The sequence below is a fragment of the Magnolia sinica genome, chromosome 12 (genome assembly GCF_029962835.1).
Source record: "Magnolia sinica isolate HGM2019 chromosome 12, MsV1, whole genome shotgun sequence".
Taxonomy (NCBI): domain Eukaryota; kingdom Viridiplantae; phylum Streptophyta; class Magnoliopsida; order Magnoliales; family Magnoliaceae; genus Magnolia; species Magnolia sinica.
Genome location: NC_080584.1, coordinates 26,815,901 through 26,835,473, shown reverse-complemented (window position 1 = coordinate 26,835,473; position 19,573 = coordinate 26,815,901). Strand labels below are relative to the sequence as shown.

Genomic DNA, 19,573 nt, shown 5'->3' with positions numbered 1-19,573 from the left:
GCTTTAACGTTTCCACTTCCCCATCAAACGTGAGATCCTCAGGAGGTCACTTCAGCTCTTTCCACGGATACGCAAAAATTGCGTCGGAGTGCCTTTTCTTCACCGCTTTCGTTTCAACACCCCCACAAAAAAAAAAGAAAAAGAAAAAAGAAAAAAGAAAAAAGGAAAAAAAAGAGAAGGATTATTTATTATCTGTATTGACCTGTTTGGTCTGCATCATATTCATCTCGGCTACCTATGTGTAATACCTTGAATTCGATACAGTAATGATAACAATTATGACAATATTGTTTTGAGAGGCGTATGTATCCCTATCGGTCAATTTCTGCCATAGGAATGAATTAGTTAAACTATATAATTCATCTTTTATAGACGTTTTCAGTTAATGTTTGCTTCCTTATCTTGTACAAGTAATCTGTGGTTCATGTTTTTATCGAATTTTGAATCAATACTTTCTTCAGTTGCTTATAGTTAATTGTAAAATTTACTTGTCAGGTATGAGCAGTTTCTACAGGAGGGGAAGCTATTGGAGGTATTGTTAGTTTATGCCGTGAGAGTTTTAGCGGCCCTCATGATTCTAGCCTAACATGGAAGAGCAGAAAACAATTATCCTAAAATGTATTTAGTTTTATCATTCTTGAAAATAGGATTCTTAAAAATGTAGTTCTAACTACCTTGGCTGGAGCAGCATGTAACACAACCTAAAAATAATTCACAGAAGCAAATTTAGACACATCTCAATAATTGTTACTTTGACAGTCCAAAACAAATTCAGCTGGGCATGAAGAGAAGAAAAGGGCAATTACTATTTTCAATTGTTCTTGTTGATCATTTGCTCATCCTTCCCATGATAGGAAACGCAGTTATTTGGTGCAGCATCAAGTGAGAGTAAGACAAGTTTGGTTGATGATTGCATTTTCTGCATAAGCAGAAGTGTTACATTTCAGCTCCAAATAAGTTGAGGGCTAGATCATGAAGAATATTGTTAATCTATTTTATCCCATTGCTTCGCATGGGAGCTTCTGTCCCATAAAGCCTAATTTTTACTAATTTTAACTGGGAGTTAATGTAATATCAGTTTTTGCTGCATCATTCTGAACCATTTCACATGGAAATGATATGATATGATTATATGAATTAAATTGGTAGGGGGAGGACTTGGACTTTGCTTATGATAGCATTTCAGCCTTTTCAAGTAGGAGAGATAATCAGGAGTCCGGTTTTGGAGCCGAAGAAGGACTAAATGATATCTGGTACAATATTACTAATCCTTTTTTTAATATTTGTATCTCAACTCGTAACTTTCCCATTGGTTAAAAAAAAAAAAACAAAAATTTCTGGAGGTGTGCTAGGCTGTAACTTCTTTTCCCTTATATCATAGAGAAGTGAAGGTCATGGGGGAAGACACTCAGTCCTCTATCCTTATCAGGTGTAGTTTTTATATGGTGAACATGTTAAATAACATGATAGTTAGAATAGATAATTTCACCAGAAATACCATTTTATGTAGAACAAGATTGACAATGCAATTGTATGTACATGTCATCTTCTAAGGTGATTATGTAATTGAAATGTATTTTATATAGGGAAAATCTTCTTATTGGGTTGTCCCTACCACAGCTTAGGATTGGGTTGAGTTTCATGCGGCTTAGCATTATGTTCTTGTGGAATTCACCACGTCCATCAGATGCATCCTCCCATGTTGGGCCATGAGCCCAAAAATCAGCCAACCATGACTTCGGTGGGCCAGACAAGAGGAAACAGTGAGAGTGGATGCCCACCATTGATTGCGTGTAGGACCCACCATGATGTAGTTCAAACATCTGACCCATCCAATGTATGTGTGTCCTACATGGATAACGGGTGCCACCAAATTCAGGCCATTGCAAAACTCAGGTGGTTCTTACCAAGCGATTTTAGAAGTTTTAGGCTTGTCCAGATGGTGTGGTCCACTTGAGTTCCGGATATGGCTGGTATTTGGGGACCCCAAAGTTCTAGAGGGGGTTCACCAGATGCATGGTTCATGCCATTTAAACATTTCAGTGGGGCCCACCTTGCTCAACCTTACCACAAGTTGTGGCAGGTTCAAACCTATATATCTAGACTAATTAAGTTTTACCATAAGTATGTCTTTCCTAAGGCAATTATATAATTAAAGGGTCTTTATTACAGATGTATCATCATGTTGTATGCAGAAATTTATTTATTATTATTATTTTGAAATATGCAGGAATTTATTGTAAACATTTTAGCACAAAATGATTACATTGCTTAGCACTCTAGCAGTTAGAGATTTAGCTTTTTAGACTGCTTGTTACTAAATACATTTCTTTTAACTGTGTTGACGGACCATGATGGACGGCGATGATCTTACTTGTGGGCCACTTGATGTGGAGATTATGGTTTCTATTGTTTCATGTTATTATTTTCCTCTTTAGTCCTTATAGGTGATGTGTTAGAATACATTTTTAAGTTAATGGGCATTGGTTTCTGTATTAACTTAAGCATGGGGTATTTTGATACTTTCACATATATTATGAAAGCCCTAATGATAAGTATGGGAGAGGCTTGGGGTGTCACCACCTCTTTGAGCCTTCTCTCCCTTTTCTTGCTTCTTCTCATTTTCATTCTCTCTTTCTCATTCAGAATCTCATTCTTAAGTCAAACCTAGACATACGAGAAAAAAGAAAAGAAAGAACTAAGTGGGAGACCTAACTATGTCTAGATTAAGTTTGAGTGATAGCTTAGGTATAAAAGGCATCTTATTGAAACCTTAGTTGCAGGATTCTTCCATTAAAATCAGATTGCATACTGAGTAACTTAGTATGCTTTTATCGTACTGAGTAAACTCTGTTGGGCCCACCGTGAATGTATGTGGTTTATCCACGCTGTCCATCCATTTTTCCAGCTCATTTTAGGGGTTGAGCCCAAAATTGAAGCATATCAAAAGCTCGAGTGGACCATACCACAGGAAACAGTGGGAGTAATGATTTCCACTGTTGAAACCTTTCTAGGGCCAACAGTGATATTTATTTGTCATCCAACCTATTCATAAGATTACACAAACATGGATAAGGGAAAACACAAATGTCAGCCTGATAAAAAACTTCTGTGGCCCCCAAGAAATTTTCAACAATAGACCTTCAATTCACACAGTGTCTTGTGGTGTGGTCCACTTGAGCTTTGGATATGCTTCATTTTTTGTCTCAAGCCATAAAATTATCTTTTAAAATGGATGGACTGAGTGGATAAAATAAATAAATCATGGTGGGCTCCACAGAGTTTACTCAGTACGCAATCTGCTTCCTCTTCCATTTACCTAATTCTCCTTCTTGAAAATTGCGGATTTGCACCTTCAATTCAGTTTCTTGTAGGAACTACGATTCTCCCTTTTAAGATTCGTGCTTCCTACTCTTTAAATCTTAGGAACTGCATTGCCTTTTTTAGTTTTTCATTTTTTTAATGCTTTCCTGAATGGCATATATTAATTGTCTCCTATATGCATGTGGGGGTCATCATTTTGTCACCAAAAAAGGTAATCATTCGCGTAACTTTTATTTCAATAACTTACGGTTAGTTGTTTATAATTTTTTTAAGGAAAATCTAACTTTTTATAGAAGTGTATCTTTTGGTAAGTAGAGATTAGTGTTTTAAATAGCGCGTAGTATATAGCATAGCGCTTGGCCCTTTATAGTGTGTAGCGCAAGCTACATAGTGTATGGTGTAAGCTACTGATACTTAATATTTTTTAATTAAAATAAATACAAAATATGATAAAACGTACAAAATACATAATTCTTATGAGTTTTTTTACTGCAATTCTGGATCGTCAACCACATATTTCCATGCAAAATCTCTCTGTCTCTTTGCCTTTAGACATCTCTGTGTGACCTTTTATATATATATATATATATATTGAAACATCGCAAATTCACAATATGGACCACAATTCAGATGGTCCGGATTGATCTAAGTGCTCTGATATGGACCACAATTTAGATGGTCCAGACTGATCCAATGTAGTGCCATGTGTGATGGGGATGAGTCACCACCATTTTAAAATAGGTGTTGAACTAGCATAAAAGAAAAACAAAAAAAAAAGGAGATTTCAGGTAGCATACGCTACCTGCACTACACTACATGTAGCGTATGCTACATGCTCCGTAGCTTACGCTACATGCCCTGTGGCTTACACTACCAGGGAGCTACGCTACCTGCTTGCGCTATGTAGCGTATGCTATGCGCTACGCTATGAGCGCTACCTAAAACACTGGTAGAGATACAATGTATTCAGTTTACAATATGTGTTTTATTATATCCTTGCACAAACATGTGTATGTAGTAAAATGAGCGTGCATGCGTATGTACATAAAGCAGGTGATTCCCTGCTCCTGCTGCTGCTTCATGGAACTAAACATCTATTATTGAAACATAATCAACTTCAAAATTTCCTAATGTCTTCCAATATATTGCATTCTCATTATGTATGAGAGATTTAACAAATGTTAAAAAAGCTCGTATTTGCTCATCTCTTGAAACTTGAGTAAATTTCCACAAAGAGGAAACTCTCTTCAGTCATCCTATTGTATTGATGATAATCATCATCAAGCTGATTTTCCTGACTCTTCTGCCAAGGTGCCGCTCACACTAGCCCTTAGTTTTCGTAGACGTCACTTGAGGAAGATCCAATAGGTGTTCTTTTTCATGCTGCAACAATGGAGCTTTGGGTTGGTCTCATACTCTCATTCTCCCTCAGTCTAGCATATTCAAGCATCACCTCCTGTTATCACTTAAAATAAACAATGTATCTAGCTCAAATTTTCATGCCACTATTTCTAACTCTCTCTTTGATATTTTTCTTTGATCAATTACTATGTCTTTACTATTGTAGTGAAACTAAGGTTATCCATCCACTTTGTTGCGGGGCTTGCTTTACGATATACTTTGCGGTGAATATTTTCATAAACAAATCCTATTGTGACTCATGAGCCCTATGCCCCACAAGATTCAACTCTAGCATTCCTGAAAATTGTGTGGAAGCAGATCTCATATTGCATGAATCGATGCTCCATTGAAGTTGACTACAATTTTTTGGACTTTTACCATTTTCTGAAGGAGAATGGTTTTTCTTTCAGAACTTATGATTGTCATAAGAATGTTATGAAGTTCCATTGATCTAGAAGCTCCCGTACTCTCGTTTCCCCAACATGGATAATAGAACAAGGAAACAACTTAGGTTGTGTCTGTGACCCTCTAGCTCATAATTAGAGAGTTATGTTCCAACAATCCTCTCCAATTAACTCAGGGAAGTTTTCTCTCCTTGCGTTTCCTTCTTTATGAGAAAACCACTCTTAGTTAAATATCTTAGTAACAAGAAGTTCTCACTTAATTAATTCCATTATGCAACTATTTAGGGGGCAATTGTACTTCTCATCTCAAAGGAAATTGCCATATTCTATTCTATCTTCTTGTCCATTTTCAGTCCCAAAAACTGTTCGAATCCATTATAGTATGTAAAGAAAATAAATTAGTTTTATGATCCTTAAATACATTATTTTCCCAATAAATGTTTGATAAATTATAAAATTTCTAATGTCTTGTTTTCTCGTGGGTGAAGGCTTAGGAGGCCTTATCCCAGATTGGGGGCTGTATTGCCTAGTTGGTTGAATTTTTGTAATAGTGTTCTAGTGATGTAATTGGCCTTTGGGCTTTTCTGTACCGATTAAAAAATATAACAAATATTGCATAAGATACCTATTACAGATTGTGCCAAGTTTTCACGTTAAAGCCAAATTAATGAATTACAAACCAATTCAAATTTTCTTTTCTTTTTTGGAAGGTAAGAGTATTATTACTAAGGCGTAGAAGGCCGAAAATTAAACAAGCTACAGAAAGGAACAAAACAAAATCCGCAAAACCAGAGGTGAGTTGCTTCTAACCTCTGGTTACAGGAATCCACTGTAAGCTTGACATAGCCCAATGAAAAAAGCACCATGTTTGTGTGTTAGAGGTGTGGTCCGCAATGAAAAGCAAAGATTCCTCTGGGTGAAGTGATGTTTTTGTCATTTTCACTGCGGGCCCCACCTCTGACTTGTGCACATGGTGCATTTTTATTGGGCCATGTCAGGGGTTACACGATCTGTAACCTGGTTACAGCTTACAGGCAATTCGCATCCCCCACAACTTGGGCTAGGGAGCCTAAACTTAACATGTTAATCGAAGAGATGCAATTGATTATTGTCAAGATTAAATGGAAGAAGAATCACATCAGAAGTTACAAGACTTTGCTTGGTGGACTTTGATACTCTATAAATTGGTGCATATGTGGAGACAATACTAGGCAAGCAAATGGTTCCTCCAAGAAGCTTTGCAAGGATTGATAACAACATCTATGGTAGATTATGAGTTTGTAAAATGAAAATGGGGAGCTGGACAACCACCTCATTTGCTACAAAAACTGCTAGAGCATGCCCCCACAAAATTGGGTCCAAATGAGGGATGTTTCAACCTGAGCAACTTCTCCCAGAATCATTCTACTGCTTCGGTGCTGCCATTCCAGAGAAGGATCGAGGCAGTATTACCAGCTGAACCTTGACAAGTGACAACGTGAACCAGCTGGTGGGAGACTCCTTCCCCAGGGTTGATACCGTAAATACAACAAGGTCTGGGTAGTGACAGAGGTCCAGCAACAGCAGTGGAATCTGTTGAGTGAAGAAGGTGGATGAGTCAACCCTGAGGGTTCACTTATGAACTGGAGCCTGCATCTGAACTTAGAATATCATGAGTAATTGCAGCAGTGTTGAGGTTACACTCTATCCATATGTGCCAGATCATGGTTGAGAAGTAGATGGAGGCCATTTCCAGCCACATGGAATACTCGGGCAAAGAATGTATAAGTTAGTCTTCAATGGAGTTCATCCAAGGAGAAGACAACCCAAGCGTATAAGTATATTCATCCTGATTGCATGAGAGAACTTGGAAGTTGCAAATGAGAATCGATGTTGTTTGACAAATTTCTACTTGCAAAATTGCAAAGAAAACACATTGGATCAACATGCATTACCACATGGATGTCTGTCTTTCCACTTAGCCTATCTTTGATTGGCAAGCAAACAAAGCAAAAGCAAACATCTGTGCGATGTGGAATTTACTCCACATGAAGTTATTCCAAATAACAGAAGGCCCATGATAGGGGGGAGAGAGAGCACCATTTCAAGGAGCAAGTATCATTTGGAGTTAAAATTTCAAATCACATCATAGTCAAGAAGGAAGGGATCTGGGTGTGCCTTATTTCCTCTCAAATGGAAATCAGATCAGCTGAAGTAACTGGGGATAGTTGTCATTGGAATTCATCAATGAAGTCTGCCACCTTAATAGTGTAGCCTCTACCATGGTCATATGTAGTTCTTATACCAAATCTTTCGATAATGATACCTCTTGGTAACCATTGATCGAACCAAAATGACACTTCCACCATTGTTGATAACACATTTAATGTAAGGATTTAATTTATCCCTTTGTTTCAATATATTCCTCCAAGAATAAGAGGGCTTAGAAGAAGCCAGGACATACTAGACACACACACACACGTGCGCGCGCGTGCACATGCACCCACACACACGCACACATTTATTTATTGAAAGGTAACAGTACCAGATTCCATAGGAGTGCGTATCATCCCAACAAATGTGTGAATGGATCTCCTCGCCCAATCAGCGCATAGAAAATCCCTGCATAAAATTTCCACTATCAATAACACCTTAGGAAGAAGGAAAGCTGAGGCCCAGAAAACATTGAGTGCTGAATTTTGTCTAAGAGCTCCACACAATTGGATAATCTAAGCATATGAGATGGCAAAGGTAGACAAGGGTACCTAACCAGAAGGTTGCCCTTAGGCATTCTAAAAGAACCCAGGATCCTATACTTCTTGGTCCCAACACCGTTGGAGAAGAAACCTTGATATACAGTGCCCCACCTAGGCGATGTTAGAAAAGAGTGGAGGAATGCGATTTGATATCAATGAGAAAGAAATCGAGGAGATCTTGAGATAGGTCCATAAGCCTGGGAACCATGTTAGATATCGAGAAGTTCCTTGAAGAACGGATAAAATTTCGCTAGCTTTTTGGAGCTAGGGGAAGTCCTCAGAATAGCCACACATGATATGGCCCAGGCTTTGTGTTTGTTAGTATGTAGAATAGGGAGATGCTATCCACTCGATTAATGAATTGCACAACTTTATTTAGTTATTTTTGGGTAGAAAATGAATGTAAATATTGCAAAATATGGTTTGGAATACACCTTGCTGAAAGCATAGGTGTACTTTTGGTGGTAGCACCAGAAATGGCTCGGTTAGTAGGTATAGGGAGGAAATTCCCAAGTTTTGCCCAATGGTGGTGGATGGGACAAGACCGAGGTGGGCCTTCTCCTGCCATCTTGGAATTGCTCTCTTTGTGATGTTGTGGGGGGATCTTGGTAGATATAAAGTGGGTTGCACCATACTCTTAGGTGGATGGGCAGCCATTATCTTCTAAAGTTGTGAGAGTACGTTTATCTGGCGGACATTCAAAGGTTGTGGACCTTGTGTGGTTGATATACAAGTGGTGGAATCTGAAATGAAAGTCCAAGAATGAACTTCTGTTCTTGCTGCTAGGTCTCCATCAAGCAATTAGACTGAAAATGTAGAGTGGGCGAGGCTTCGATGGAGTCTACTTTGGCATGTGTGCAACCATACATTAAGGGAGATAGACTTCTGGAAGGTTAGATCGTGTGCTCAAATGGGTCTTATTTGTTCGATACACCAATAGTCAGAATGCTCTATGTTGGGAGAAGATAATGTGTCTTTGGTTATAGGATATATTGCTGGAAGTGTGGAGAGGTCCTTCGGAGCATGGGTTGTGGTCGTTGTTTTAAATATCGACAATATCAGCCAGTATATCCCATGATATTTCTTGTATCCCACCCGTGTGAAATAAAATGCACAAGTAGTGAGATATATCCCGCATGTTCATTCCGTTGAGCATATTTTTTAAAAAAATAATAAAAAAATTTTGATCCTTTTTTTTTCCCCTGTAAATCATGTTAAATCAGTGAAAATCCATGTTTTTTCATGTTTTGCATTAAAAATCATGGATTGAGAGCTTCGATTTTGAGATTTGGAGGAGAAAGACCAAGTTGCGGAAATTAGAAAAAAATTAAAAATTTCTCAATTTCTCGCAAATCAATTGCAATCTTTGTGTCCAAACATAAAATCAAACATGTTTTTTTAACCTGATTTAGTAATTTTTCTTTTGCTTTTGAATGTATTGCTTGTGTTTCCACACGTCTTCTTACATTTATAAATTATATGAATAAACTTTGAATATACTTGCATAGAGTTGTTCACAAGTCGAGCTTGGCACAACTCGACTCGGCTCGGCTCGGCTCGGTCCTCGAGCTTGACTGGCTGGCTCGGCTTGGTTCGGTAAGCAGCTCGGGCTAGTTTGAGCCGAGTTCGAGCTTGTGCGACATTTTCTCAAACACATGGAGTGCACCTTCAATTTCTCACAGTATGCAAAATAGCAGCATCAGTTTACAGGTATTTCATCATACACTTGGTAGGCAGCACCATACGAGGGTAGTTTTATCATGTGAAGTTTTTTTTTTTTTTTTTCTCGTATTGATTTATTTCATATCCATACCTTCCTCGCTACTAGCCGATCCCGCGGAGAATGTGTGCACCCAAAGCAACACTTCGTTGAGTCATTTCATCAAACACTTGGTGAGCAACATCAATATCAAAATAACCGAGTCACTAAACTGATTTGATCCAAGTTCAATCCGAGTCGATTCGAGCTCGGACAAGCTCAAACTCGGCTTGAAATTTTTTCGAGCTCCAAAAATCAGCTCAACTCGGCTCGAACTCAATTTCGAACCGAGTCGAATCGAGCTTTTTCGAATTGAGTTGAGTGAGTTAACCAAGCTAACTCAGTTTGTGTACAGCTCTATACTTGAATCAATTGTGTTAGACAATGCATAGAATAGGACACCATGCAAAGAAAACCTATTATGTGCACTTGTTTTTTGTAATGTTTTGATTTGTAAGTGTGTATTGATGTCTTTTTTAACAATCACTGAAATTTCATTGAAAAATTTGACCAATTTCCAATGTTTCCCCATGTTTCCAACAACAACGATATATTACGCGATACAACCGATCTATGTTATGCGATAACCGATACATGTTCATATCTCAAGGGTGCGATACGTAACGCTATACCTGTCTTTCGAACACTAGTTGTGGTGTGTTTCGGTGGTAGAAATCAATGAGAAAGCAGAACGAGAAAGTAGCTTAGGTTTGCTCGTATCAAGATTTGTGAAAGGAAGAACATTGAAATTCCAAATTGCATCAATATTCAATTGGCTAACACTGATGTTCGCCCATGATGATGACAAGAACAGACCTAAACAAATCTCCCACTATCAACACTGTGAATGAAGATGGAGTACCATCGTCCGCTGCCATTCTCTTTCAGAACATGCTCTAGTATAAGCCTAGAAAGACACGTCTCACAAGACCATGCTAGTTGCTGCTTTTGTTCCATCAAGCCATGCGTGGCATGTGGTTGTATTTCAAATTAATGAAAGGGGGGACACTTTTTTCGTCTTGGATAAAAGATAGGTGTAGCCACAATTAGTTGGGATAAGGCTTAGATAATGACGTTGGTGACACAAGACAAGTGTAATGATCTAATGAGATACTTGGCTATCGAAGATGACCAATTGGGCTCTAGTGGACTTTCAAACACACTGGGTCTCTTTTAAGCACAGTGCACCTACCTAATCTTGACCTCATCTCTAGCGCTCATGCATTCCAGCACTGCGCATGCTTATAACTCTGAGGTTAAGCCCACTTTCGACTTATCCAAATACACTGCAAGCCTGCTCTAACTCTTTCACCAGTCAGACCCCTCTGGTCTCCCAATAGTGCAAGTATCAGTCATCCAGATTGTCTGGGCCATCTCGTCCTTGTTCGATGCTTGACCTCGATCTGATCTAATATATGATGCATGACCAGAGGATTCTTATGTCAAAAAAGCGTTGCAATTCCTTCATCCAAGTGCCAAGTTTTCAACAACATTTGATTGGTGAGTGGTTCATTTGTAATCGTAATTTCTCTTTGTTGCTTGTTAGAGCCAAGAACAGATTGTCATTCAATTGGGGATGATGGTTAAGTACTACAGAGAGTCAATGGGCTTGCTGATTGCATTTCCCTGTCAAATGATCAGCCATTGGTGGACAACCAGACCTCCGACCTGTCTATGTGTCCCCTTGTTATTACCCCACGGTGGACCATGAGAGCACTAATCACAGGGAGGTAGAGGCAGAACAATGAACCAATTTGCAGAGCGACTACAATAAAATTGGAAGGCCCTCAAAGAATTGATCAAAGTGGGAAAAAGGATAGGGTGTCATTCAGAATGGATGTGGAGGACTACCTTGCGATCTGCAAATTCTTGGAACACAGATGCCCAGAAGCAACCTAATGAGGTCCTCAAAAGTATATAACATAAAAGGCAAAGGCATGCGCTAGGGCTTGAACCCTTACTCTTCTATTAATTACAAAAAGAAAAAAGAAAAAAAAGAGAGTGTCAGCCTCGTGGTTGGGGGGAAGACAAGAAAGGCTTGTGGTGCTGTTCGGAATGGATGTAGAAGATTGCCATACAACCCACAAATTCGTGGAAGGAAAGATTCCCAGAAGCGAGCTAACTAGGGCCTCAAAATATTATTTGGGATCCCCCCCTGAAAAAAAAACCCGGCCATTACAGGATCATATCATATGGCTGCCGATGCTGATACATAATACCTTGGTCATGACTCAATCCAATTTACCTGTTAAAGAGCCTTTACTAGATACAGTGATTAAATTCCTGCATGACATGGATATTAGGGGACGCCCCACCATATCTTTTTGAGAAAAATCTTATGCTGTTGAAGTACGCCATCACAAGCCATGGACCATTTGATTGCCTTGCTATGGAGGAGATATCCCTCAAAAAATATCTGCTACGCAACATACAATTCGCTGCATATATATTGGAGAGATTGAAAGCAAAATCAGAATTTTCATCATCACCGAAAATGGTGAACATAGTGGTAAGAATTGGAGCAAATGTGCACATTTATAGAATTGCTCCAAAGGAGCCATATCCTGGCACAGGGAGCACAATTAGCATTTGACGGATTAATCCAATGGGAACCAAATTTTTTACAACAAATTCATTTTGTTACTTTTCTTGTTTGTCCTATACATGTTTTCTCCTTTATGATCATCTATTATGATATGAGATTTAGTGCCTTGTCCAGTTTCAAATACTTTCTAGAAGAGTTGAAAGAAAATCATCATCATCATCTTATCATCATCCATGCGTTATCCCAACTAATTGGGGTCTGCTACACGAATCTTGTTATGTCATTCCACTCTATCAAGGGCAAATTCAATTAGACAATAGGTTAACAAGTCTTTTGCCATAACTTCAATTAGACCATAGGTCATCAAGTCTTTTCTTACTACCTCCATCCATGTCCTTTAGGGCCTTTCCCTTGCCCTTTCAGAACTTTCAACATGCACCAACTCACTCCTACCCAGTGCAATTCTTGGTCCCTGTTGCACATCACTAAGTCATCTCTGTCTACAATGTGCTAGTCCCAAGTTCCTTTGAATACATTCATTTCTAATTCTATCATTCCTTGTCTTGCCACTCATCCATCTCGACATCCTCAATCCAGCTATATTCATCCTATGAACATGTTGTTCCTTAACTGGCCAACATTTTGTCCAATAAAGCATGGCTGGTATTATAGCTATCCTATAAAGTTTTCCCTTAGGTTGGATTGGTACATGACGATTACAAAAAACTCCCGAAGCACATCTCCATTTCTTCTGCCCATCTTGAATTCTATGTGAAGCATCTTTCTCAATCTCTCAACTTCATGAATTGTCATCACAAAATATAAAAAGTGGTCATTTTGGGATACTTATTGGTCATCCATCTTAACTAATTCCTCATTTCCACTCTGATTATTAGTAAAAGTACTCTCCACATACTCTGTTTTAGTCCGACTAGTTTTAAATCCTTCAGTTTCTAAAGCATCCCTCCATAAATCTAGTTTTGTGTTTTCGCCCTCCCTCGTCTTACCAATCACAACTATTTCATATGCAAACAACATACATGATACATCATGGGTTTCTCTTCCTGCAAATGCCTTGTTAACTCGTTCGTTAACAATGCAAAAAGGTGCGGGCTCAACGTTGACCTCTGGTGCAAGCTTACAGTAATTGAGAACCTGCTCGTGTGTCAGCTAGTTCTCCTCACCTTTATTACCATCCCCTCATACATATCCTTAATCATGTCAATGTATCCTCTTAACTCCTTTCTTACCCAAGACCCTATTGTATGCTTCCTCTAAGTCAATAAATGCCATGTGGAGATCCTCCTTTCTGTATATTTCTCAATCAATTGTCCAAGTAGGAAAAATAGCTACAGCCATAGATCCCCTTGGCATGAAACCAAACCGGTTTTCTGATACATTTGTCTGATGCTTCCTTAGACTTTGCTCAGTCACTATCTCCCAAAACTTCATATTATGGCTCATCAGTTTAATCCCATGTAGTTAGTGCAACTCTGTTTGTCTCTTTATTCTTATAAAGAAAATACCAAATCTTTAAAAGATTTATGGTCTTTGAACTTTTTTTGTTTTAGTTTTTTGAAATGAATATTATGCTTGGGGTTTCTTCTAATATCCACCATGTGGGTGATCCATGTTAACTTGATTACCAATTTATCTGTCCAGACTGTCCAAAATATTGTCTCTTGAAAGAGACATTCCAAAAGCAAAACTGACTAGATGACTCCAAATGTTCGGTAAATGAAGTTATCGTCTTAACACGTTGAATGTTGAAAATTTTGGCAGTTGATCTAACAGTTATGATAATCCAACCGGTTTGACTATTGGGTATGATTAATTCAAGCAGTGTCCGAGCAATTGGACATTTTAGAAATGAATCAGATGGGAAACTCGGACTAAATGAAGCTTTGCTTTTATCTAAAAAATTATCATAATATTATATCTTATAATTATAAAATAATGTTAATAATTTAGTATAAAACATATTAAATAAATTTCATGTTGTGCTTTTAACCTACAACACACTGTTACATGACTTGGCCAAGTGAACAAGTCACAAAAGCTTGCTATGTGCTGAGTCAACACTGTTCTTAAACTAAAAAATAAAAATAAAAATGAAAATCAAGAAAAGAAATATGGTCAACTCGGCTTAGTGAGTCATCTCACCATCTAGGTCGACCTCGAATTATAGTAGACTGTTATAACAACTAAATAGTAAGCAATTGATTGGGTTGTTGACATAATCTGAATGGCAAGATCTTGGCTATAGCCAATTCAAGTGGCATCTCATCCACTCAATGGTATGGGCAAGAACATGCAGCATTTGTGTTTGTGAATCTTAGCATAATTCACACACATGGTGGACGCTAGAAAATTCTATAACCTATATTCAAACAATTTGAAGACTACAAATCTATTCATTTATCGAAAAGCTAGTTGGGCAGATCTGGGTGATTGGGTTCAGATTGCAATTATTGTCTGTCCTTTGGTAAGTGTTGGTGCTCCAACCCATTATCCTTTCTTTTGGATAGGGATTTTATCCACCATGTGTCTTGTAACGTGCTTGTTAACTTAGCCTGGATATGGATTTTACTCTTGCACTTTTTGACCACTAAACTAGTTGTCATTGACGCATGTATTCTCATCTTTAGGAAGGCAACTGCAGTATACAAAAAGGAAGCTTCAGAATTGCAAAAACAGCTTAGGCGCCTACAGTCGCAGTTTGATTTGCTTACAGGCCAAGCTTCAACTTTGATCCAAGGAAGAAAAGCACGGGCTGCAGCAACATCTACGATCAATGATCAGCTCTGTTCGGTAGAGGAGAAGCTTTCTGAAAGAAACATGGAGGTAAACTGATAGATTGTCCTTAGCAATCAAAGAATTAATTAATTTGATAACTACCAAAGTGATATTGTTGTGATTAAATTTGATTAAAATTAGGGATGGAATGGGTCTATATGGTCTGCTTAGTGGTTGGAAATGTGAGAAGCAACAAAATGAGATATTCAAATAATCAAGCCAGTCCCCAACTCACTCTAATTCTGTTGTTTTTTGTCTTTCCAGTCATGTGATGTAGTTTTTGTTTTGTTTGCTGCCGGCGTGTGCTGGTAGATAAAGCCATTCATAGTCCACTTCAAGCTACAATATGTTGAAGGTCATCTTCAATCATGCAAGTTCTTACTTCATATAATTGGCCTCCGTGTTTCATTTCATTTCTTTTTCTGTTCTTTTTTTTTAGAGGTAACGTAAAATATTATTAAGAGAAGCCAAAATACAGAGAAAAGTAGCAGGGAAGGGAGCAGCTCAAAAACAAAAATTACCAAAAAACAACCTGAGCATACAAAAGCTCATCTTTATTTTATTATTTTTATTATTTTTTTTAAATTTATAAATTTAAATTCCCTTAAAACTGAGGAGTGCGCAACATGCAATAAAGAATTTTGCCCGGGATCTTCTTAAAATCTCTAGTGTGGAGGACAAATTCTTTAAGGTCCTTTTGTTCCTTTCTTCCTATATGGACCATAAGACCACGATCAAGTATAGGATCCAAATCACTCTCCCTTTCATTCCAAGACCTGCCCCAACGAAGCTTTCATGGACTAAGTGATAGAAGCTAGCATGGCTTGATGATCCCGAACACATAGAGCACCCATTAGGTATCACCATCTCCCTGTTTCTGAGGTGGTTAGTGTGAGCAGTGTTGAGACTAGCAGTATCACTACCTGTATCGATGACCCCGGATATGGAAATATGTATAGATACCATTGATAATATCGCAAATATCATCATATCCATGTATTTTTGTCTGTGAGAAACATTTGGAAGGTGGAATTTCAATGAAACTTCAGGGAGATGTTAAAAGACACATTTTATACACTAAGGACTCAAAATATTACGAAAAAATAACCACGACTACCACAAAAATCTGTGCTGTGACCACTGACCACCCCATGTATTGCTGCCTCCAAAATGACCTCCCCCAGAATCTCTACCATCAAACCATCTGCCACGACCACGACCACCATGACTTCCCTCATCTCCAAGTAATGTTCCCCCAGAGACAAATGCATACTGATCGGATGAGGATGAACTTTGTGCATTTATACTAGCTGCACACTGAACTTGTGCAAATGCCTTTGTGGTGTTACTCCAAGGATCTAAGCTCTCATAGGCTCAAACTTAGGATGAAAGAGCAACTTAGCAATACAGATTTCTTCTCTATGCTGTTGCATGGTCTTATAATCTGTTGATAATGTTGGTACATATTTGGTTCTTCCCACATGCTTCTAAGGTCCGAGTAATATTTTCCCACACTCTTATCTCCCTGTTGGAGAGCAAAAATATTCTCAAGTAACTCATAGATATGGGTCAATTTATTCTCACCTGAATACATTTCCCTCAAGTTCTCCCACACTTTGGCTGTCTTGAAGAAGATGACATTGGTTTGAGGTTCCATACTAATCCCAAATCCCATAACAACGCTCTAACCTGGGCATTTTCTACACCCAATTTTCACATTCTGTCGAGTCTTCTGTAGGCTTGGGAAAGTCAAAAATTTTAACTTTTTTGTATCCGTAAGAAAAACTTCTAGAGATGTGGCTCACTGTAGGTAATTTGTTCTGTTTAGTCGATGTGAGTGCATATTCATTGACTTGGATGGAGATAAGATTACTTCTGGTTTCATTCTCAACTTCCATTTTCAGAGAAATAAAGAAATTGAACACACAAGGGAAGAACTTTTCAACTTAATCTTACCAAGCACACACTTCAAGATGACATATATCCACGAACACAATCAATCGGGAACATAACTTGCTTCATGTCTTTCACTTCTACACTTGATCTCTATTGTTGGCCATACAACTTCCACACACAACTACTGTCTTCAAATCTGATCCTTTGCTTCAAATGATGCATGATGGACCACTTTGACCCATCATTGTGGTAGAATATGAAAGTGGGCCTCAGACACCTTCACGGAACGTGATTACACCACTCACCAAGTGGTGATACAACGATTGAATGGATTTAGGTTAGATCAGCCACAAACATGTTAGGGTTCCACCACAAGAAGAAAAAAGAAGAAACGGGAGAGAAAGGGAGATGAGACAAGGTATTGGATTAGTGGGGCTCTAATACCATTTTCTTAAACATGCAATAGAGAGAGGAAGAGAGAGGAGAAATGAGAGAAGAAAAGAAGAAAGGGAGGGGACTGCAATAGCCTCTACATACCCCCACCTCTATTCTTTATTAGATTAGATCTTCACTAATTATTGTAAAATTACAAGTATGCTCTTCACCCATTTAATTCATTGTAGTACATCAGCACATGGGCCTAAGACTTAATCCAACAAATGTGTAGGCTCAAAAACCAAACCAAATCACATAAGAACCGAAGTTGGAAACCTAGGCCACATGTGTGACACCTGTGACCACACGGGTGATCAATATTGGCCATGAACAGTTTGCAGTAATAGATTTTATGTCAGTGAAGAATGTATGTTCCCCTGCGTAGTTGTTCATGTCTCTGCAGGGAGTTGATGCATATACTGCTTCCAAGTTTTCCTTTGTACAATACCTTTCTTTTCTCTGGGGAAGATAAAAGTAAAACTATTTGTTACTTTCTTCAGCTGAGGTCTATGCTCATCTTTGCATGTAGACAGCAGTAGCTGTTTGTCTGACCCTAGAAGATTTTTGACAATTGTTAACTTTGCTTCATTGCTTTTCAGATGAATGCATTTCTTGGAAAAATCGCTTCTACCTCACAGGAGTTGGCTCACTATCATTCTGGGGATGGTACATTTTTTCCATTATATGTTTCTTGAAACCTGGATGCATGATACAACTTCTATTCTTATAATGCTTGACGGTTTTTGCCATGAAAAGTTACATAGCTTGTATTGAATGACCAATTTTCAAATGTCAAAGACCATTTGTTTGCTACCAGTGAACTATTCCTCATATATTTTACAACATTTTAATGATTCTTTTATGAGTTAGTCTTTATTCACCTGTGTAACAATTTTAAGTCTAACCTGGCTTTTCAGAGGAAGGCATCTACTTAGCTTACTCCGATTTTCATTCATACTTGCTTGGAGATTCAGCTTGCACCAAGGAGATTAACCAGTGGTTTGTGAAGCAGTTTGACACGGTACTTAAGTAATGAAATGCATCTATGTGCTACTTTCTTTAAAAGTAATTTCATATTGCTACTAAAATTGTGCCAGTCATCCATGAGAGAGTGGGGCCCTATGGTATGACTTATGCTATGAGATTGTAATGTTTACACTGAATGGTGACATTTTTCTCAGTTCTCATTGCTAATACTGAAATGACTTGGGTTACCTGATTAACTTTTTCTTTTTTAAAAGTCTTTTGATAATTAGTAAAAGTACTAAACAGAAGAAACTGAATATGTGGGGATGAATTCCCAATATGAAGGGGTTATCGTCATCAAGGTTCTAGATATCAAGTTTAACTGCCCATATCAGCCAGTCCAGAAACTGACAAAAATCTGGGTGTATCAACTGTCATGGCACATGCATTAGCCATGACAGTGATTTTTTCTATGTAAATAAAAAACCATATAAATAACGTAAAAAACTGAAGATTTATATTTTTACATTATTGAGTTTTAAGTACACTTGTATGCACTTGTAAGTCCACATGGCAGTGTGGCCGCTGTTATTTGTCTTTCCAATGTTGGATTCTGAGTTTTAACTTTTTCAATGCTGGAGTTTAAGATTTCTCATCACTGGTAAGCTAAAAAGCATTGCGTATTTTTGTATGAAGTGAAACTCGTGTAATATATAATATACTACAAGTTTACATTTCTACAAGAGAATAAACATCCCCTTTTACCCATCTGACTAAGAGAAAAAAAAAAGTAAAACGAAAACAGAAAGAAATAGTCTGATAAGATATTGACCATTGCATCTCTACCCATCTTGGTCTGCATTGGGCATTGGCTGATTCGATGTGAATTTTGGGTTTGTTGAATCAAAATATTGTATCTGTTGATGCATTATGACCACACTTGTGGGCCACTCTGGCCACATGTGTGGTCCACCAGTCACTCATGTGGTCCACATGTAGGTTTGGGTTTATGTTGGACTTTGGTCACATGTTTGGATTAGAGTCTTTAGGCCCATATTTCATTGTTTTATGTCATTTCTAAGGGGCCGTTTGGATGGGAGTAAGTGGGAGAGTTGGGAGGAATTGGGAGTAAATGGGGTAAGAAGTGCGTTTGGATGGGAGTACATGGGAGTGTTGGGATGAATTGAGGTAAGAGGTGCGTTTGGATGGGAGTAAATGGAGGTAAATGGAATTGGGAGTAAATGGGGCTGATTTGAAATCCTGTTGAAGAGGAGAGATTTTGGAGTAAATGGGGTGAAATGCCTTTTTGGGC

General features: G+C 38.2%; 1 protein-coding gene across 1 annotated transcript in view; it reads left to right on the top strand.

Annotated features, from left to right (window-relative positions):
- The window catches only part of LOC131221142 (AUGMIN subunit 3), a 126,813-nt gene that overhangs the window by 22,083 nt on the left and 85,157 nt on the right, over nucleotides 1-19,573 (top strand). Inside the window, exons 2-6 of the mRNA XM_058216292.1 lie at nucleotides 496-532; nucleotides 1,150-1,253; nucleotides 14,817-15,012; nucleotides 17,895-17,961; nucleotides 18,213-18,316. Of these exons, the coding sequence (XP_058072275.1) occupies nucleotides 496-532; nucleotides 1,150-1,253; nucleotides 14,817-15,012; nucleotides 17,895-17,961; nucleotides 18,213-18,316 (508 nt within the window). The remainder of the gene's footprint in view (nucleotides 1-495; nucleotides 533-1,149; nucleotides 1,254-14,816; nucleotides 15,013-17,894; nucleotides 17,962-18,212; nucleotides 18,317-19,573) is intronic.